Source organism: Aquarana catesbeiana, linkage group LG05 (genome assembly GCF_042186555.1).
Source record: "Aquarana catesbeiana isolate 2022-GZ linkage group LG05, ASM4218655v1, whole genome shotgun sequence".
NCBI lineage: Eukaryota > Metazoa > Chordata > Amphibia > Anura > Ranidae > Aquarana > Aquarana catesbeiana.
This window is the reverse complement of record NC_133328.1, coordinates 388,232,154-388,255,303: the sequence shown is the minus strand read 5'-3', so window position 1 is coordinate 388,255,303 and position 23,150 is coordinate 388,232,154. Positions and strand designations below refer to the sequence as shown.

The 23,150-nt window shown below is 41.9% G+C and overlaps 1 protein-coding gene across 1 annotated transcript in view; it reads right to left on the bottom strand.

The window, feature by feature from the left end:
- The window catches only part of GCNT2 (glucosaminyl (N-acetyl) transferase 2 (I blood group)), a 106,371-nt gene extending 84,735 nt beyond the window's left edge, over nt 1-21,636 (bottom strand). Inside the window, exon 1 of the mRNA XM_073631041.1 lies at nt 20,432-21,636. Within this exon, the coding sequence (XP_073487142.1) occupies nt 20,432-21,347 (916 nt within the window). The 5' untranslated portion in view covers nt 21,348-21,636. The remainder of the gene's footprint in view (nt 1-20,431) is intronic.
- Nucleotides 21,637-23,150: the final 1,514 nt, after the last annotated feature.

The window sequence follows — 23,150 nt, the reverse complement described above, 5'->3', positions numbered from 1 at the left end:
TATGAAGGCATAGTTCACCTTTACCAAAAAATTGTCTATACAGATAAGTGATGTCTGTAGATAAAATCAAACTGTGCAGCTCTGATCAAAGTTAAATAATTCCCTTGGTAAGTGGAAGAAAAAGGTGGCATAAAAAGGAGGTGGACTATTAATATACTGTGTGTGTGTATATATAGGTGTGTGTGAGATTTTATATATATATATATATATATATATATATATATATATATATATATATATATATATATATATATATATATAAAATAAATCTTTGGCTGGGTTACTTCTACTGTTTCTATGAGGATTCGTGTGGAGATCAATGTCAGGGTGGCCTCCCAAACTTCCACCAATATTCAATAGGAAAAAACAAAGGGACACATTCTCCAATGCAAAAATCGTATATTGTATCAATTGCTCTCAAGGCATAAAAGGTTACTAGCCATTTGTAACCTTTTATGCCTTGAGAGCAATTGATACAATATACGATTTTTGCATTGGAGAATGTGTCCCTTTGTTTTTTCCTATATATATATATATATATATATATATATATATATATTATACACATACATATGCACTTTTTTCACTATATATATTTTTTTATCACTACATTTTGCGATGGAAGATATTCAGATCATTTTTTAGTCGCACTGGTTTATTATTCATGCATGTGAAAGAGATTTATATGCTATGTATATGGTTTCGTTTTGTCTGTGCAGAATTTTATTTCTTTTGATTGCATTTTTTGATGTGGGAACACATGACAACAGCTGCAGAAATTAGTGTGAAAGGAGCCTAGTTGTTAAAGCAGAGTTCCAGTCATTTTTGTGTTTATTAAAAGTCAGCAGCTACAAAAGCTGTAGCTGCTGACTTTTAATAAACACAAACTCCCCTGTGCCACGACTCAGTGATGCGGTCGCCCGAACCCTAGGTTCTTTCCCTTGCCTCTTCCCGGCGCCAGCATTTCAAGTGTGGGCACCCTGCTGTGACAGCTTGCAGCTTCACAGCCAGGTGCCCACTGCACATGCGCAGGTCGGGCAATTTTCTGGGACCTAGATTGCCCGAGGCTGAACCTAGAAGTGCAGAGCTCTAAGCACATGAGTTATTAGATCTGTCAAAATACCAGCACAGAAGCCAGTGGCTGAGCTCTCTGTCTTTGTTTGTGCTTGTGACAGAGGAGATATTAGAGATCTCATAGATCCATGATGTCTCATTGAAGAGGACCTGTCACTACTATCACACAGGGGGCTAAGCCCCCTTGTGACAGTTAGTAAAAAGCCTCCACAAATCACAGCAAATGTAAACCGGTAAAAAAAGAGCCGGCAACTCAGTGATTTTGCATAAAACTGCAATCTTTATTATCTTCTATAAAGGGGTGAACAAATTAGCAAAAGTGCTAACGTGTTTCAGTCATGACTAGATCCCCTGTGGGCTGAAACGCGTTAGCACGTTTGGATGCTGTTTTGCCCACCTCTTTATACGATGATATATATGAAATTACTATATACAGTGGAACCTCGGATTGCGAGTAACGCAGTTAACGAGCGTTTCGCAATACGAGCACTGTATTTTTAAAAATCATAACTCGGTTTGCGAGTACGATTCTAGCCAAAGAAGTGTGCAATAGGTGGGGGGCGCTGGAGCCAAGCAGAGCCGAACGTCGCCGATCGGCGTCGTTCGGAAATGCACGGAAAGGCCCGAGTACAGCACTGCTGACAAATCTTGGGTAGGTTTCCAGGGTTTGCCGAGGTCAGCCGAAGTGTCTATGGGCCTTTTCGGCCCTTTTCCGAGGCTCTCCGGCGACCCCCGCCTCTGGCCGCATGCGGTATTGCACCCCATTGAAGTCAATGCGGAACAAATAATTTTTGCTTCCATTGACTTCAATGGGAAAACTCGCTTAGATATGCGAGTACTTTGGATTACGAGCATACTCCTGGAATGGATCCGAGGTTCCACTGTACTACTCTAATGCACATTTCTTACTAAACAAATTAAAACTGCATTTTGTCAATTGCTTATTATGAAAAACACACTGGGCAACGGCATCCCAAACACAGACCGCAAATACAACGCAAAAAACTGAAGTACCATGTGACCAGGCTGCTGCCTGTTTTTTAACGTAGTGCATGCACTACTTTTGATGCAATGCAGTGCCATTTCAGCCCATTCTAATGAATGGCCAGAAAATCGCACCACAGTGAATAGCACAGAAATCGCACATGAATTTGGACCTAAAGGGTTTGCAATTTTTTTTTTTACTGGTTTATCATCTTCAGTCTCTTAAAGCAGAGTCCTGCCTGGGAAAAAAAACAATATTTTAAGTCAGCAGCTACAAATACTGTAGCTGCTGACTTTTAATATAAGGACACTTATCTGTCCAGGGAGCCCTCGATGTTGGCTTCTGGGTGCAGGCGCCGACATCCTTACTAAGCTTGTTTCCTACTGCACATGCGTGAGTTGTGCTGCACGGTCTTAATGGTTCCTTCTGTCTTCTTGTGTGTCTCCCAGAAGACAGCAGGGGGGGAAGGAGGAGGGGCTGGACATTGTGTAGTTCGCCGCACAAGGTGTGCCGATCTATGCCTGGAAGTGGGAGCAGATACCTGGATTTGACAGGTATCTCCTCCCCCTGAAAGGTGCTAAATGTGGCACCGGAGGGGGGGGGGGAAATCCGATCAGCGGAAGTTCAATTTCTGGGTGGAGCTCCGCTTTAATGAGAGTTTGATAGCAATTAAGCAGTTTTGCATCAGCAAGAACAAGGACAGCCTGTTTTTTCCCTTATTTTCACCTGGTGATCCTGCCAGTAAGTATGTTGCTTTTCAGCAGATTAAGCTGTCCTGCTGCAGGTAAAGCAGTTAATGGTTTGGGTCAAACCATTTACCACTGATATGGGTGCTTACAATGATCAGCCTTTATCCCCAAAGAAAATAACAGAGGCTCTAACTGCTTAAAAAGTGTTAGCTTGAGGCCGGGTTCACATATATGCGGTCGCAGGTTTGTGTCTGGGGTCTGGTGCGTGTCTGTTCACCGGTTCAGGGTCGATTCAGGTTCAAATTTTTGCCTGAATTCACATCTGAACCGGACCCAAAGACACACCGGACCTTTCTGCAAACCAGACCCTGGCCACCCCAGACCTGTGTGAACCAGCTCTATTGAGAGCCGGTCACACTCGCCTCGGGGAAGCCCGCATCCAATTCGCATATATGTAAACCAACCCTGAGCTTGGCTTCAATGTGTTAGTGTATCTAAATCTGCTAGTACATCTAACACTCCCCTTTTACCCAGACTGACAATGCTGCTTTCTGTAGCTCCTCCATCCAGTGTGGGTGCACTCTAATACAGGAGATGTGTTACTGGCCAGATCACCGGATAGAAACAGAGGGAAAAAGTCTACAAAAAAGAAAACAAATGCAGCCACGACACCAAATGATTGATAACCTGCAATATATTACATTTTGGTTTTAGGTTTAATATTGATTTAAAGATGGAGATGGAGTTAATAGCTGCTGTTTTTGGGAAAAAAAAAATACGTAAAAATCAGCATAGCTAATGAAGGTATAGTTGTGTTTTATCTATTGAGGACTGTGTCAAAAAGAGAGAATTTCGCCACATTCCCCTCTTAGTTGTCACCAGAACAGGTATTTCTTTTGGGGCTTTTGTTCTGGTGACAAATTACATCTTGGATTTTTTAGTTTGGGCTGTATACTGTATATGCTTTTTTAAACAGTTGAGTTTATTGAAGTTTTTTTCTTTGCTTACAAGAACATACTGTACATAGGTACAACAAGGCAATGAGAGCAATGCTTATTTTAAAGCATTTGAGCAGACATGGATACATAGGCATGTTTATCAAGCATAACAGAAACTGTATGTTATAAATATACCATAGAACAAAGGGTACATTGGTATCTTACCCTTTCAGTAGTCTGCAGAAGAGAGATGGGATCTTGATAACATTTGCAGGCATAATAGACCCAATCTTTAGCTAACTCAATAAATAAAGCTGAAACTAGTTAATAAACCATGCACCTTGTTAATTTCCACATGTTTTTAACACAATTTTTTTGAAGAACAATGTTGGTTTATGACACCAATGTTGCTAAATGACACTCGCTGGTACATAATCTTTAAATTGCCTATTTTGCCAAAGGTTGTTTCAGTAAGACAGCCCATAGAGGAGTCTTTTTTTTGTCATTCAACCAATGGGTTGAACAACAAAAAAAATGACTTGGTTCCCCCATCCATCCATTTGAGGTGGATGGGGAAATCCTCCCTGCTGAGCCTTTGTATTCTAACAGTGGGGAGACTTCCCTGCCATCAGAATACACTGATTAGTGCATGGTGCCGGCTGAAGCTGGCGGTGCTGATCAAGTGTAGAAAATCCGACAGGGTGGTTGTAGAGAAGTTGACCGGTAGATCGACTTCTGTAGAACCTCCCTGCCCATACATGGATCCGAATTCAGCTGATGCTTGCTGAACGGGCCACATTTTCATCCATGTATGGCTGGCTTGAAGGAACACCTTATATAAGCATCAGTGCGGAAGGTACAGAGTATGCAATACAATTATAAGAAAAGATACCTTGTACTTTCCTGTTAGGGTACAAGTCTGTCACATTTTTCATTTGTCTTTTTACACTATATTAAAAAGCCTACAGTGTGACATTGGCTTAGCTGAATCTCCATGATTATGCAGATGAAAGATCTAACTGCTTCACTCTACCATCAAGAGGAGAACTTCCATAGAACATGGCATGATTGGTGTCAGTTTTGCTTCTCCATGGAATATGGTTTTTGTCTTCTGCAGGGCCTTGCACAAATTTTCATTTATACAATTAGAGGATATTTATTTTCAGTCGACTTAAAGCGGGAGTCCGGCGACCAATCTTTTTTTTTTTTTTAGGTCATTGAGACACTTTGCTAACCCCAAAATAATACTCACAATTTGGGTGTAATATTTCCGCCTCTGTCTGTTTTCGTACTGAAGAATAACTTAAAAAATGTGATGCTGGCTGTTTCCATCTTGCTTGTGGGCATGTGAAGCCCACAAGCATTGATTTCCTGGAAGCGGTGAATGCTGTTCATTCGCAGCTTGTTCACACGCATGATCATTGTTTCCCGCACTGAATCTTGGGAAGCCTGACACTAAGCTCCCAGGAGACAGTGCGGCTCCGGGGAAAGGCAATAAACACGCCTTCTCCCATGGGAGGAGAGACAGGAAGTGCCACAATAAAGTACAATATAAAGGTAATTACAGCGATAAAAATTTTTTTCATGCGGCATTTGAACATCTATGCAATTAACTGAAGGGGGTAAGAATAAGTTAAAAATTTGAGTGGAACCCCGCTTTAAATGCTCCTTTGCTTTAGAGCTCTTTCACATGGGTGGACTCCACCAGTGTATCCACCTGCTCAGTGAGGGATCTGCCCGCTGAGCAGACGGGTGACAGGTCTGTGTGCGCTCTGCTTATGTAGGTCAATTGTTGTGTTTTCTTTTTTGTATGTGACCTATACTAAATTGTACTTGGGGGTGTGAATATGTACTTGGTGGAGGCCTCTTTAAGAGTCTCCTATAATAAAGATTGAATTAGAAAAAAATCAAAATGTGCAGTTTAAGTTTTAAGAGAATGAAGGGAAAACTGTAAGCATATCCAAACCCAAGAACAAAAGTGTAATATATTGCAGCTTACCACCCCTTAGATGTAGTGGCTGCATTTGTTTTTGTTTCTCAGATTTTTTTTCCTTTATTTTCACTGGGTGATCCCAAATCAATAGATTCATGGAACGATCAACAGGTAATTTGTGCACTTATAGAAAATATCTAACAAAACATTTTTTAATAGGATATTTAACATTTCAAACTTTCAAGTTTGCTGTTTAGAGTTTATGTATAGTTGAACTTCACAGTATTGTATCATGTTGTAACCCGGGGCTTTTTTTCTGCCGAAACGTGGCGGAATGCCGTTCCGGCACCTATGGCAGCCCTCTTCACCTGGACAGTACGGGTTTTGAATGGGGTTTTCCGTGCAGGCGTCTCCCTCCCCTGCCTACGCTGTTCGGCGATCTGCCTGAGTCCCCGGCTCTGTGTGAGTTGTGCGGTGTTGTGTGCAGCACACAGTGTGCTGTGAGGGGGAGGGGGGGAGAAGCGTGCCAGTGCCTGCTCAGTGCAGAGTCTGCAGACACACAGCCCCGGGCTATTCCTCTCTGCAAGCCGAGTATGATCTGTCCTGAGTGTGGGCGCCACAGACACAGAGCCAGTGTACAGAGCCTGCCTACCGCGTAAGCTAAGGGACACAACCGCTGAGTGCAGAGCTGAGGGTCCTTCCTTTCCTCCTTATTGCATTACTTTCTTGAAGTTCACAGTCCACAAGCTTTCCAGCAGGGGATTTGTCATGCTGGTCTTTCCAGGGACATGGCTGCTGATTGAAGATCGCAGTCTAGTTCCCCTGTAGTCCTATCCTGGCATCTTTACTAGATTTTCCTGTGCTCACTCAGTAGCCTTTATCTGATATTTTCTTCTCTATGTGTGGGGTGCCTGTGGATTGCTTTGGATTTTTTTTGGCTTTTTTTGTAATTAAAAGGTGCTTGAAAGGGCTGTAAAATACCGCTTTGTGAACAGTTTGGATGGGGTTGGGTTCAGTAGAGCTGATTCAGGCTTTTGGATGGAGGTCCACTGCTCTACTGACACCACCTACTGCCCTACTGTCACCGTCCTCTGCCCTGCTGACACCGTCCTCTGCCCTGCTGACACCGTCCTCTGCCCTGCTGACACCATCCTCTGCCCTACTGACACCATCCACTGCCCTCCTGAGACAGTCCACTGCCCTACTGACACCGTCCACTGCCCTACTGAGACTGTCCACTGCCCTACTGAGACCGTCCACTGCCCTACTGAGACCGTCCACTGCCCTACTGAGACCGTCCACTGCCCTACTGAGACCGGTCACTGCCCTATTCACACAATTTGTCCAGAGAGGAGAACTGGGAATGGGGGAGCTTTATACAGAGGTAAGAACTGCAGAGGGCAGAAGGCAAGTTGTGCAAAGTGAGAGATGTGGAGGGTGGGGGAGGTTTTGCAGAGGTGAGAGCTGTAGGGGAAGCTGGGGGTGTAGAGGTGAAACACGGGGGGTGGCAAAGGTGAGAGCTGTGGATTGGGTTGAGCTGTAGACGGGGGTTCAGAAGGGGAGCAGAGATAATATGGATGGGGGTGCAGAGGCAAGTTGTGGACTGGAAGTGTAATTATAGTTAGAGGGGTGCAGAGGTGAGATGTTTATGGGGGGGGCAAAGGTGAGTTGTGGATAGGGGTGCAGAGTGTAGCTGTGGACAGGAAAGAAGAGGTGAGCTGTGGATGAGGGTTGCAGAGGTTAGGTGTGGATGGGGACATGTAATGGATGTAGTGGATGTAAGCAAAGAGATAAGCAGAAGTGAGGAATTGATGGTTGCTTTTGGGGGGATACTTGAGGGGGAAGCCAGGGAAATTTGCTGGGGGACAGTAAAGCATACAGAGTATGTAAAGTAAAGTATGCATTACATACCCAGAACTGCTATACTCTGTATGCTGTACTGTATGTTACATATTAAAGGCCTCTGGATGGTACTCATTATTAACCACTTACCGACCGCCGCACGACGATGTACGTCCAAACTTTGGCGGCGGATATCGTTGTTATGGCAGCAGCTAGCTGCCATAACCCCGGTATCCCCGTTTTCGTGCGGTGGCTGGTTTTCAGATAAAAGTGGTCCCTGCGGCGGATTCGCCGCGAGATCACTTTTATCGGTGGCGGGAGAGGGGCCACCCCCCTCCCGTTGCGACCCGGAGCCGTCGGTAGCGGCGGAGGCAATCACATCCGTCTCTGTCCTGTGTCTGGAGACGAGTGAGGCTAAGATGGCGCCCACTTGTCTCCATGACACTGCTGGGCGGAAGCAACGTCAAAAGACTTTTTTTTTTAATTTCATTTTAGTGTAAATATGAGATCTGAGGTCTTTTTGACCCCAGATCTCATATTTAAGAGGTCCTGCCATGCTTTTTTCTATTACAAGGGATGTTTACATTCCTTGTAACAGGAATAAAAGTGACACCATTTTTTTTATTTTTTAAAACAGTGTAAAAATAAATAAAATATTGTAAAATAAATAATAATAAAAAAAAAAAAAATTTTTAAAACCCCCCCGTCCCGACGAGCTCGCGCGCAGAATCGAACGCTTACGCGAGTAGCGCCCGCATATGGACCGGTAGAGCGAGAGCAATAATTCTAGCCCTACACCTCCTCTGTCTTGCAAAAAAAACATATATAATGTTTGGGGGTTCTAAGTCATTTTCTAGCAAAAAAACCTGTTTTAAACATGTAAACACCTAAAATGCAAAACAAGGCTAGTCCTTAAGTGGTTAATGCTGTACTCTGCACAATGGGTTTTGCATTACATACCCCTGAGCCACTCTGTATGGTGGACTGCATATTACATACGCTTTACCACTGCTCTCTGTGTGCTGGGCTCTATGTTACACATTCCTGACCCCTGCACTCTGTACACAGGGCTATATTCTCCATATTTCTGAGAACAAGGGACGCTTTGCATTAAATGTAAGTACTATCTTGTAGGGGTGCGCATCTTCACTGGTCTCACGATTCGATTTGATTACGATTATCTGGTCAACGATTCGATTCGATTCTGCGATGCATCACGATGCATCACGATTACTGACGAGCCCCCACTTCCGCTTGGGCCACCTAGGCGGCCCTTCCACCCTGCAATCTTCTGGGACACATCACAGTTCCCAAAAGATTGCCCGGCTATCTAGGAAAGCGCAGTGAGACATGCGCACCCGGATGTGAAGCTGCAAGCTGTCACAGCCGGATGCCCACAGTAGTATTGCCAGCGCTGTGGACAGGCAGGGGAGAGAATGGAGGGTTTGGGTGGCCACGTTGCTGGATTGTGGGACAGGTGTCTTTTTATTAGAAGTCAGAAGATGCACTTTTTTTGTAGCTGCTGACTTCTAATAAACAAAAAATTGACTGGAACTCTGCTTTGAATTAAAAATAACCTTACTCCCTAAAAAGTGCACTAATCCGGTGCACTACAGGGTACAGAGATTCACACACACACGGCTGCTTGGAGGTCAGAAGGGATAGAATCCACAGATGACAAACAGCCCTGTGAAGTTCCCTGTACTGCCTCTGTGCTCGACCAGTGGCAGCTGGTGCTCAAAATTTTTTTGGGGGGCACAAACAAACTGAAAAATACTGAACCTCCCCCATCAAATGCAGCCTTACTGTGCCCATCAAATGCAGCCTTACTGTGCCCATCAAATGCAGCCACTGTGCCCGTCAATCACAGCCACTGTGCCTGTCAAACACAGCCACTTGTGCCCGTCAAACGCAGCCACTTGTGCCCAAACGCAGCCACCTGTGCCCAAACGCAGCCACCTGTGCCCGTCAAACGCAGCCACCTGTACCCAAACGCAGTCAGCTGTGCCCGTCGAACGCAGCCACCTGTGCCCAAACGCAGCCACCTGTGCCCATTAAATGCAGCCATCACTAACCCCACACAATTCCTTTCTTTTAATTAATGTTATATTACAATAGATGCTGTGCCCCTGCTGTATGTGCTTTTAAAAAACAATGTCACCACATACCGAATTTCGCCGTAGTAGTACGATCATGTAACTCTCCGCTCTCCTCTCACGTGTCTCCTGAGTCCTGACGTCAGCGGGGAATTCTCAGTCCCGCCCGCTGACTATAGTTATCATATCAGAAGAGAGGCGGGCGGGACTGAGAAATCCCCGCTGACGTCAGGACTCAGGAGACGAAAGAGGAGAGCGGAGAGGAGAGCGGAGAGGGGCGGGATGGGCCGGGAGTCACATGATCATACTACTACGGCGAAATTCGGTATAAAGCCACATTGTTTTTTAAAAAGCACATACAGCGGGGGCACAGCATCTATTGTCATACAACATTCATTAAAATAAAGGCATTTTAAAAATACGCTCGGAGCGCTTTCCCGGGAGGGGCGGGGCTAGTAATGACGTCACTGGACATCGATTTTCCGGTCCTTATGCATCGATGCCGCATCGGGGACACCCGAATTGCGATGCATCGATGCAACGATTAATTTCAGCACCCCTACTATCTTGTTTGCTGATTTTTTTTTTTTTGCGCCTTGTGTGATATGCTCTGCTCACAACTGCACAAAACACACTCCTAAGCCCTTTGTGTTATTAAGTGTGTTACACATTCCTAAACCATGTGTGATACGCAGTTCTAAGCCTTCACTTATTACAATTATTTGGCGCCACTGTACTTCTCTCCTCTAAGGAAGGTGTGTCTGGGGGTGGGGTTTGGGCGTGGTTGGGGAAGGAGTTTTGGCATGGGTGTGGACGGGGATTTGGGTGGGGAGGCTGAGTTCCTGCACCTATTTTCTGAGAAAAAAGCCCTGGTTGTAACTGATACTGCATCTGAAACAATATCAGTAAGGTTTGATTTCCCAAAGTCTGCCACCCATAGCACATCAGGTATACTACTTTTGCCATTCAAAATTTTTTAAGCATCATGTCAGGTTTGCATCGCAGAAAGGAACAGGTTCAATTGCTGCAAATGTAGCGAACAACATACAGTAAGTTTGCCAGTGTTAATTTTGATGTCAAATTTCGATTTCGTTTTAGTCAGTCTTTTGACTAAAATGCCATTTTAGTTTTAGTTATATTTTAGTCTTCTGAATTGTTTTAGTTTTAGGCGTATTTTAGTCAACTAAAATCTCCAGTACATTTTTGTCGACTAAAATGTAATGGGTTAGGTAAAACTGTAATGCATTATTTAATTATTTCTCTAGAATTTCCAAACTCATTATATAGTCCTGGAGTAAAAATCGAATAACGTTATTTATTATGCTATTAGCACGGGTTCACACTTCTGCGCTCTCAGTGCAAATCAAGTCCGATGTGCGTTTTGGTCCACGCCCGAACATGTCCAAACTGACAGTTTGCAGTGCGATTTGTTAGCAGAAATGGGGGTGTAATTAACATTGTATTGACACTCCCGGCAGTTCGCATATGGCAGTGTGAACTGCCATGCGAGTTCGGTGCGATGCGGGAACCCGCAGTAGATTTGCAGGGTTCCCGCATCGCACAAGTGTGAACCAGCACTTAAGGTTTGAACATGCACTACAGATATAACTTTAGCCATAGTGATATATATTTTATTTCTGGACTTTAGTTCTACTTTAACCACTTCAGCCCCGGAAGAATTTACCCCCTTCCTGACCAGTGCATTTTTCGCGATTCGGCACTGTGTCACTTTAACTGACAATTGCGCGGTCGTGCGACGTGGCTCCCAAACAAAATTGACGTCCTTTTTTTCCCCACAAATAGAGCTTTCTTTTGGTGGTATTTGATCACCTCTGCGGTTTTTATTTTTTGCGCTATAAACAAAAAATATATAAAATAAAATATATAAATTTTGAAAAAAATGCATTATTTTTTACTTTTTGCTATAATAAATATCCCCCAAAAATATATAAAAAAAAAAATTTTTTTCCTCAGTTTAGGCCAATTTGTATTCCTCTACATATTTTTGGTAAAAAAAAAAATAGCAATAAGCGATTATTGATCGGTTTGTGCAAAAGTTATAGCGTTTACAAAATAGGGGATAGTTTTATGGCATTTTTATTCATATGTTTTTTTTTTAAATGGCGGCGATCAGCGATTTTTATCGTGACTGCGACATTATGGCGGACACATCGGACATTTTTGACACATTTTTGGGTCTATTGTCATTTATACAGCAATCAGTGCTATACAAATACACTGATTCCTGTGTAAATGACACTGGCAGTGAAGGGGTTAACCACTAGGTGGCAGTATAGGGGTTAAGTGTGTCCTAGGGGCGTGTTTCTAACTGTGAGGGGCATGGCTGTGTGTGACATGTCACTGATCTCTGCTCCGATGACAGGGAGCAGAGATCAGTGACACTGTCATTAGGCCGAACGGGGAGATGCTTGTTTACAGTAGCATCTCCCCATTCTTCCTCCCCGTGAGGCGATCGCGGGTATCCCCGCGCCGATCGAGTCCGCGGGACCTGCGACCCGACTCACGGCTCTTGCCGCGAGCACGCGGCCCACTGCCCGCATCTTAAAGGGGAACGTACAGGTACGTGATTCTGCCTGTACGAGCCATTCTGCCGATGTATATCGTCGTGAAGCAGTCGGCAAGCGGTTAAAGGAAAATTCTACAAAAGCTGCCTTCCTAAAAGATCTTTTAAGCATATGAATAAAGCACAATTCAGCCTTTATGAATACATACTGCATGTAAATGATAGGCTTAGGAAGCATCAAAAGTAGGTGCATACTCACTTTCTAAAGGGGAACTACTATTTAACACAACGTGAAAAGACACATTTATGCAGGCCATACACTATATGAAAAATCGTCCGAACCCATTTTCGAAAAACGAACATTCGGGCGTGAGTGCAAACGATAGTGCCATCATGTACTGACCGATAAATCTTTAAGTGGATATAAATGAATGCACTTTTTGTTCGTTTTTATACATATACCTAGTGAGTAGAATGATATGGGTCTGCTGATAATGTTGAGTTTTTTATATATATATATATATATATATATATATATATATATATATATATATATATATATATATATATATACATATATATATATATATATATATATATATATATATGTGTGTATGTATATATGTATGTATATAGAGACTGTCACTTTAAGAACTTATAATATGCTTGATTTGTTTTTTCCTTCTTAGATGGCTTGTTTCAATTCCTGGGAAATCGAAACTGTTGGCTATGTGACGACACAAACTACTGATAAGAACCCAGAAAACTGCTCAAAATAGGCTTTCATACCAAAACTAGTCTGAACTGACCAGATACTGCTGAAATCTCTTTTTTTTTTGCCAGTCACATGATGTAACCACCCATTTAACTGTCCCCTTGCTACTAAGAAGATATGAATGCTGATTGGACTAAACTATACGATCACACCTATAACACGCATAGACCTTATGCGTATTCATACGTATATATTGTTAAACTTGATGTGTGTAAGTAAGAAACACTTTCACTTTACTGCTTTATTGAGAACTGTGTATTGTGTTTCTCCACTGCCGTGTATGGAATAAAAGCACAGTTTCCTTTTTATTGATTTGGACTCGCTGTCTTATCAGAAAATGGTCTTGATTTGGAGACTCCCTAACCTTATTTAACACTAGTGCAGACAGTTCAGACGGGAAACACATTAACCTTCCAATTTATCGTTCGTTCGTCAGAAAATTTCCAAACTTGTCCTTCGTTTTTTCTGCTCAAAAACGTCCCAATGATTATCGATTTTGTGCTCATTAACTGGGCGAAAAACGAACGAACTGTCTAAATGACCAAATTTCGAACGATTTTTCGTATAGTGTATGGCCAGCATTAGAAAGTGAAAGTAGACTGCAGAACTTGCACACTACATTTATTGTAATATACTGTAATATATATACTGTAATATACTGTATAAGACAGATATTATTATATCTGTATATTATCACAACTAGTCTGATCTCATTAAGATCAATGTATGATGAGAGATCAGCTTTTTTTTAAATGTGATCACTAGACAGTTGTTACTCTTCTAGCAGACTCAGGTATGGCTTAATTCAGGCCCGTTTCACACTAGTGGACCAATCGTGTCCACCTGTCCGTTTTTTAGGCGGACTGGATCGGACCACCTCAACAAGGCGGCAGATGTCAGCGAACATGTGACTGCTGGCAGCTGATCTAAAAACAGACAGATGAGGATACTTTCGCCATCCATATGACGGATCAGATTGGATGACAATCGAAAGGAAACAGACAGTCCGTTTTCATCCAACCGCCCCATAGAGAACAGTGGGCTGTGTTCGTGTCTGCTCTGCATGGCGAAGCTGATACGGACCTGTCATCCGCCTGCTTAGTGGGGATCACTATCTATGACACTTCACTGATCTCTGCTCCGATCTGCTAAGCAGGCAGTTCCGCTTGGATGGTTTCCGCCCCGTGTGAAAGAGGCCTAATGCACAGTGAAAGGGTCTTGTCTTTTTCTGTAAAGAAGGGGGCAATAATTCTAAACTAATTGCAGTTTTTTTTATAAACATTTAAAGCAGAACTTTACTCTCTCAATCAACATTGACCATTTGTAATTCTTATGCCCTGTACACACGGTCGGATTTTCCGATGGAAAAAGTGAGATCGGATTGTGTTGTTGGAAATTCCGATCGTGTGTGGGCTCCATCTGACTTTTTCCGTCTGAATTACCGACACACAAAGTGTGAGAGCAGGATATAACATTTTCCGACAACAAAAGCCGATCGTTTAAACTCCGATCGTGTGTACACAAATCTGACGCACAAAGTGCCACGCATGCTCAGAATAAATTAAGCGATGAAAGCTATTGGCTACTGCCCCGTTTATAGTCCTGATGTACGTGTTTTACGTCACCGCGTTCAGAACGATCAGATTTTCCAACAACTTTGTGCGACCGTGTGTATGCAAGACAAGTTTGGCCCAAAATCCGTCGGGAAAAAATCTGATGGATTTTGTTGTCGGAATGTCCGATCGTGTGTACAGGGTATTATGCTGCTAGCTGGATAGCAAAGTATATACTTACAAAGTATATATTTACTTGTTTTAAACTTTCTTTTACATTTCTTCAGTTACTTCCTGGTTTCGAGGCCTAGGCAAATGATGTCATATATCCCATGAGTCTTCAGGAGGGGAGGAGGGGTTTTCTTAGTTAAAGTGGAAGTAAACCCATCCATTTACCAGTTTCAAAAAGTTTCATTTTCGGCATGTGCTGGAAATGTAACACTCCCATTGGTTGTGCTCTCAACCAAACTCTCAAACCATCCAATGGCTGGTGTCATAACTGATCACATGTGCAGCATCATGGCAGTTGTAGATTAAACAGAGGCAAAGATGGCAGCTTCCTTGGCTGAAAACGATACCACACCATGGATTCCAGGAGGTAAATGCTACATCAATCATCTTCCCAAACTCAAAATAACTTCAGCCCGAAATGCTGGGGGGGGGTTCAAAGTTGTTTCTCAGCAAAATAAAGCATAGAAACATGGATGGATGGAGTTATTTGAATATTAAAAATGAATTAAAAAGCAATTTTGATTTGTGGTGCTTAAATGCAGATGCCACTTTAAAGAATGGAATATGCAGTTCAGTTTTGGGTACCAGGTTACAAAAAAGATATCGGAGAACTGGAGAAAGTACAGAGAAGGGCAACCAAGCTCAAAAAAGATATGGAAGAGCTCAGGTATAAAGAAAGATTAGCTGAACTGATTTTTTTCTCTCTTGAGAAGAAGAGATTAAGGGGGATATGAACATCATGTACAGTATAAATATCCATATAGTGAACTTGGTGTAGAGGTATTCACTTTCAGGTCATTTAAGGGAACAAGGGGGCACTGTTTACGTCTGGAGGAAAAACTTTTTAACCTTCGCATACGGAAAGGCTTTTTCACAGTAAGAGCTGCGAGAATGTGAAATGGTCCCCCTCAAGAACTAGTTCTGGCTAGCTCACTAGATTGTTTTTTTTTTTTTTGTTTCTGCTAAGCAGAAACAGGGATCTCTGTTGTCCTTTAGTCAAAGCACTTCCCCTTCAGTTAGAAAGCACACATAGGGAACACATTTAACCCTTTGATTGCCCCTGATGTTAACCCCTTCCCTGCCAGTGTCATTTATATAGTGACAGTGCATATTTTTAGCTCTGATCACTGTATTAGTGTCACTGGTCCCCAAAAAGTGTGACTTGGTGTCAGATTTGTTTGCCACAATGCCGCAGTCCCACTAAAAATCGCTGATCACCACCGTTACTAGTAAAAAATATTAAAAAAAATAAAAAGTCCCTAAATCTATCCCATAGTTTGTAGACGCTATAACTTTTGCGCAAACCAATCAATATACGCCTGTTGAGAATTTTATTTACCAAAAATGTGTAGCAGAATACATATTGGCCTAAATTCATGAAGAAATTAGATTTTTTACATTTTTTTTATTGGAAATGTTTTATAGCAGAAAGTAAAAAATATATTTTTTTTTTTTCAAAATTGTTGGTCTTTTTTTGTTTATAGCACAAAAAATAAAAACCGCAGAGGTGATCAAATACCACCAAAAGAAAGCTCTATTTGTGGGAAAAAAAGGACATACATTTTATTTGGGTACAGTGTCGCATGACAGTGTAATTGTCAGTTAAAATAACGCAGTGCTGTATCGCAAAAAATGGCCTGGTCGGGAAGGGGGTAAAACCTTCTAGAGCTGAACTGGATAAACAAGTGGCTGACAGGCAGGGTATTTATGACAGAAAAGAGCCTAATGGTCTCTTCTGCCATAAATGCATCCATCTGCCAGTCAGCTGTCATGTTCATCGAGCCACTCATGCGCAGATCAGCAAACAGTTTCGGCACGATGGGCCCCGATTCGTTTTGCGGTGATGTGACTGGTGTCATCGCGGCCTGGCCTATCAAATGAAGGCAAAGGACCCGGAAGGAAGACCGGGCGAATTAAAGCGAATGGAAGCGATGGGGGGCCCGCCGGATCGGTTCCAGCGCTGCGCTGAAGGACACCATATCGCAGGTAAGTCTGCCATAATGTACTAATATGCTGTGCATTCTAGCACATTATGGCATAACCCACCTGAGGGCCTTAAAAAAATGTTTCATAGCGCACCTTAATTACTCTTTAACATTAATAGGTCATAACACCAGGGAACCAGGGAATATCTGATTGCCACCGGTGGGATCAGGAAGCAAGGGATTATTTTCCCTCACTGGAGCTAATTGGAACATGCTTTATTGGGGTTTTGCCTTTTGGGTATATTATGAGTTTTTTTTGTCAACCTGACTGTAAAAATATGTAACATAGATAAATGGGCATTTTTTATGTTAAAATGTCCCCGTGCCTGAGAAATTTATCTTTTAAACTTGGTGAAGTCATAGGTCTCATTGTGCAACTGCAGCTATGGCTGGGCACTCGAAGGAGGAATCAATCCAGTATCTGTAGGAGGATGTGTTTTATATCTTTGTATCACCTGAGAGTTGTCACTTTGCTGGGTATATGAGCGTTTACAATCACTTTTTTTTTTTTTTTTTTTACGGGAACATTCATAGAAATAAAATGGGTATAAAAGACTGGCTATCTTGATGGTTGTATGTTTCTTGTGTGTATTGTTGCTATGCTCTTTATTGTTGACACAAACGTTTATCTTCCAGCTTAAAGTTTTTTTCCCACGTGCGCAATACCAACGGTTCTTTTTTTAACGGTTGAGAAACATATTAACTTTTCGATCTATAGTCTGTTTGGCAGAAGTTTTCCAGACTTTTTCTTCAATTTTTTTGGATCAAAAACGTCACAACCGATTATTGATTTGTGCCCATTAACTGGACGAAAAACAAACAATCTGTCCGAATGACAGATTTTTGAATGGGCATAAGGAAGTCTTTTTTTATGAGTGATGAGTGCTTCCATCATGCCTGATTTTTTGCTACTGCATACACCAAAAGTGATGCTTATACTACAGTAACCACTTGCAAATATTAGGCCTTGTAAGCACAAACTTAGCAACCATCTGTACACAGCCCATTGGCCAAAATAAATATCCAGTGAAAATGAGTGAACTAGAGGGCTTCAGATCCATACACTTAAAGTGTACCTGCCATGAGACAAATGTCCGTGCCGCCATTTGTTAAGTGTATTGGTGTGTATCCCATTACCCACAGACAACTGCTTCTGGTAAAAATCTACCATTCACAGCTGCTGGATATTGCTCTGACAGGCTGTCTTCCAGAGCTGTGAGAGTTTACTGCAGCTTCTGTGACTGAGAAAAGTTGCACCATTCACCCCTGCTGCTTCTGCCCTCCCTGCAATTCACAGACCCATACTATTATTCTCCTTCAAGGCATCACATTCTGTGAATGGGCGGTGGAGATCCCGTCATTCCACTGATTCTCCTCCATTCACAAAATGGGATGCATTGCAGGAAAATAATAATATGACTTCTGTGAACTTTTCCTAGTAGCAGCAGCTGCTGTTAAAGTGTTTGTAAAGGTTTAGCTTTTTTTCGTTTAAATAACAAATATGTTATACTTACTTACCCTTGCACAGAGCTGCCCTGATCCCCCTCTTCTCAGATCCCCTGCTGGCACTCCTGGCCCCTCCCACCTGCTGAGTGCCCCATAGCAAGCTGCTTGCTATGGGGGCACCCATGTGTGCTCACTCCTGAGCTGCCTCTCTGTTTTTATGTCACTCCTGAGCTGCCTCCTCACTGGCTTGTCTGAGCATTTGACATATTAAAATCACTTCAGTCACCTTCAGTGATATTGACATACACTTGCACTTTTTGTTCAGCGTCATATTCATTGTTTCATTCGGTCACTATAGTTACACACTGTGGCAGCGAGGTTTATTTTCTGATATGTCTTTCACAGTCATCATCATGGAGGCCATTATGTTGGTTTGGGCCTCCCTGTTTGGCCTACCAGGCCTTTTTGGATCATACACCCACAGCTCCTGGGACAGGACTTTCTCAGCGGTAGTCCAGTGAATATGAGCATGTGTATTCCCTCTAACAGTTTTGTAATTTTGGGCACAATATAGCAGTCATTTAACCTTTTGACCCTATACAATTCTTTTACTTTTTCGTATATATTTATACAGTTTTTACCTTCTAGATATAAAGTTTGCATCAACCCCTGAGGAAGTGAACAGGTGTTCACGAAACACATCGGGTAACTAGGATGCATTGCTTGTACTTATTTTGGACCTTTATCATAAAAAATCATATTTTACTGTAATATTATGTGTACAACATTACAAATCTGTTCATATACCTGACATCTGTTTGTGGCTACTGTAGATCTTATGTGAACCAATAAATCTATTGTTTTTTATTTCATCAATACCAGTCACACCTCATTTAAAGTCTCAAGGGCAAAATTTTCGGTATTTGGAGCCAAATGAGATGGCAGAGACCCGGGAATGTTTCTGCTCTCATGCACATTGCAGGATCGGGATTGGGCTCAAGTGAGTATAAGGGGGGGCTGAGAAGGAAGCTGCATACTAAAGGTTTTTTACCTTCATGCATACAATGCATGAAGGTAAAAAACCTCCAGCTTTTAGAACCACTTTATCCTTCGCAAAGCTGGAAGACAGCTGCTCAGTGCTGAATCCGGTGGCTCTAAAGAAGGCACTAAACCATAGATTTTTACCAGAAGCAGCCGCTTCATGTAACATGTAATGGGATAAACACCATTACAAATAAGTAATGTGGTTGGCGCTGTATCCCCAAACCACCCCACCTAAACACCAGCTTTAAAACATTAGTTCACTGACACACGATTTAGCGTTGGCTTCAAGCGATATTAAAACCCAAAATCAAACATTTATTATATTGCAGCTTATCAATTCTTGGATGTGATGGCTGCATTTGTTTTCTTTTTTAGTCTGTTGTTTTTCGAACAAGCTGTCTTGCAGATGTAGCAGGTACAGGAATAAGACAAAACATTTAAGACCGATGAAGATGCCTACAATGATCAGCTTTTATTTATTCATGCAAAATCTTTATCCCATTGTTTTCTGTAACTTCCTATAAAGTGTTAGCTGGAGTTCAGCTTCAATTTGTTAAAGAATTGAAATCTGCTAGTACATCTACCCTCTACAATGCTGCAGTCCAAAGGTGCCCCCTGTTCTCCTTCATCCTCTAATACAGAAGGTGTATTACTGGCCAAATCACCATGTGAAAACCGAGTGAAAAATGCCAAAACAAACAAATAAATGAATGGGGCCACCACATCTAAGTATTGATAGGCTGCAATATATTACATTTTTGGGTTCAATATTACTTTAAGCCTTTTTTGAATCAGTGATTTGGAACACATATAGAAATAATGCATTCTTATTCTAACCTTTACTGGATGTCTACTCATTTAGGATCTTTGACTCAAAAGTAGCGTAGCCAGACATCACAAAGCAACCAGGGTTTTCAGTTGGCCATCAAAGGCAGCTGAAGATTTTTTTGACAGGTGCACTATTAATGACTTTTCGTACAAGTATTTCATGTTTGCAACACAGATGGCTTCTGACCCACAAACTGACATGCTTTACATATATATATTGCCAAAGCACAAATGGTGTTGACAACAACATAACACACTATACAGAAATACATAGTAAAAAATGTCAGTTTGTGTTTACCTTCAACACAGTGGAAGAAGGGCTCTTAAGAGTTGTAGGACACTAACATAGTCACAATGTACCCCGATGGCTACTTTTGTACTTTACTGAGGACTGTTATTCTTTGATGTAATGTTTGCACTATCTTGTACCTTGTTTTTTTACCCCAATAAACAAACTGAACAAGGAGTTGTAGGACACTGTTACATACCTGGAATTCTATTCAGTGTCACCCAGTAGTGTTCGTCGGGGCTGTAAGTGTCCTTAGACCATTTCAGTAGATCTACAGCTCTCTGGTCTTCCAGGATGAACTTAGTAAACTCCCTTGTCAGCGCAACATACGCCGTGCCAAAATAAATGGTCATATTGTGTGGAGGAGGGGGCTTCAAGGTATCAGTCTTTAGTACATAGGAATGTACAATATCCTCACGGTGGACATATTTAGTCCGAGGGATGGCATGACCGGGGGGCAGCACACCAGGCGTGATATTTTTCCCTTTAAATTTTTTTAAATGCTCAATGATCTCCTTATTTGTCTTTAAAGGGAAATCCTGTCCACACGCGTTGATGACATATTTCCATTGGACCTTTGATTTCAGCAGATCTTTCATGCAGTTCAGATCCGCCTGGAGTCTCGATATCCCGGCATACACCACAGGCTCCATTTTCGAGGCGAAAAATGCATTAGGAAAGCAATCCACTAAATCACTTACCGCCTGCAAGTAATCCGCGCTCGCCTTCTCATCCACATGGATGCAGTATATGTTTTGCGGCATATAGATGGCCCTGAACAGTCTCTCAAACGTGTCAAATTCTTTATGGACTGCCATCATATAAGCTAAAGGAAAGGCTGCCTCTTCATCCGAGAGGGGGTCTGTGATGTAATGATTTTGTCTTTTATATTCTTGACAGTTAGAGCTGTGATACAAGCTTGTCACTGTAGGTTCAAAGGAAGATTTCCTCCCATTAAAAAAGGAATCACAAGCTTCCAGCAGTAGGATTCTTTCTTCGGTGGCGTTATACCAGTGAAAAGCTCTCCACGTTAACAGCTTACTGTTATAGTATAACAACAGGAGCGTCACGCTTAGCACTGGGATTGGGAACATGTAGCGCACCCAAGAAGTCATTATTAAATAAATATATCGGTAAAAAAAAATGAAAAATTAAACTATACCTCCACCCAAAGGTTTTTTCTCAGCTGCTGTCAGCTCCCAGATTTCTGAGCAGGTCATTGTGACTTTGGGAAGACAGCGAAAAGCGTTTGTCGTCCGCCTGACAATGTGTTTGTGTCATCTCAGTGTTGTTCAGCAGCACCAGCCCTCGTTGTCTCCCTTTCTTCATATGAATTTCTGCAAGCTGCATGAGGCACTGATGACCTTCTGTTCACTTGAGTATTTGCATATGAAACATTCACAGCACTGATTGGTTAAGGCTCTGGCAACCAGCTGCATGTCACTGACTGCGATAATCTGTCCTTTCCTATTCTCCTTGCTTAGATTTCAACATGCAGGCTCTCTCCCTCTTCGCTGGGAGCAGATTAACAGAAAACAAACTACTGTGGGTGTAATAAGCGGGGCTTGGTTCCCTTCTTTACAGGAAAAAAGTTTCATGTGTATTTCCACTTTTGTGGTCCAATTTGAAAAATACCCAGGCTACTGGATTGTTATGTGTTCCCATTCACATAGCATGCCTAACAATATTAAAAAAAAAGAAAATATTTATCTTTTATGCCTGGTCCACACGATGAGATTATCGGAAGAAGGATCACCCGTTTCTTTTTGCATGCATGCTAGTCTCATATGGAAAATAGAAAAACAAAAATTCTCCTACAACAGAATAAAAATATGGAAGTGATGTAATGCGTTGTAGTGTATTTGTATTGTATTTTTGGATGACGACTGTACTGATTACTATCTACACCTGTATATTTATTAGGTTTACATATATATTTTTATATTAATTTAACAGGTGTTTTTTGTTGTGCATTTACACGTGGTTTTTGGGTAATAAGAGGCCAGACAGCAATGCACTGGCTATTTTTCTCTGTTTTTTGTGTTTTGTTTTTTTGTCCTGTTCAAGGTCAAAATGATGAATTATATACATTTTGGTTTTATTTTTTTATTATTTTTGAGGTCTGTCGTTGTTTGATTATATATATATATATATATATATATATATATATATATATATATATATATATATATATACAGGCATACCCCACTTTTAAGTACACAATGGGGTTTATTTACTAAAGCTGGAAAGTGCAAAATCAGGCTCACTTCTGCATAGAAACCAATCAGCTTCCAGGTTTTATTACCAAAGCTTAATTGAACAAGCTGGGGTTAGAAGCTCATTGGTTTCTATGCAGAAGTGAGCCTGATTTTGCACTTTCCAGCTTTAGTAAATAAACCCCATTGCGTACTTAAAAGTGGAGTATGCCTGTATATATATATATATATATACATTTTTAACCACTTGCTTACTGGGCACTTAAACCCCCATCCTATCCAGACCAATTTTCAGCTTTCAGCGCTGACGCACTTTGAATGACAATTGCGCGGTCATACAACACTGTACCCATATGAAATTTTTATCATTTATTCACCACAAATAGAGCTTTCTTTTGGTGGTAATTTTTTTTATATTTTGTTATAAAAAATTTAAAACAGGTAATTTTTCTCCTTCATTGATGTACGTTGATGAGGCGGCAGTGATGGGCACTGATAGGTGGCAGTGATGGGCACTGATCAGTTTCACTGATAGGCAGCACTGCTAGGTGGCACTGATTGGCACTACTGGTGGGCATTGATAGCTGGCACTTGAGGGCATTGATAGGTGGCACTTGTGGGCACTGATAGGTGGCACTGTGGGCACTGTTAGGTGGCACTGTGGGCACTGTTAGGTGGCACTATTAGATGGCACTGATGAGG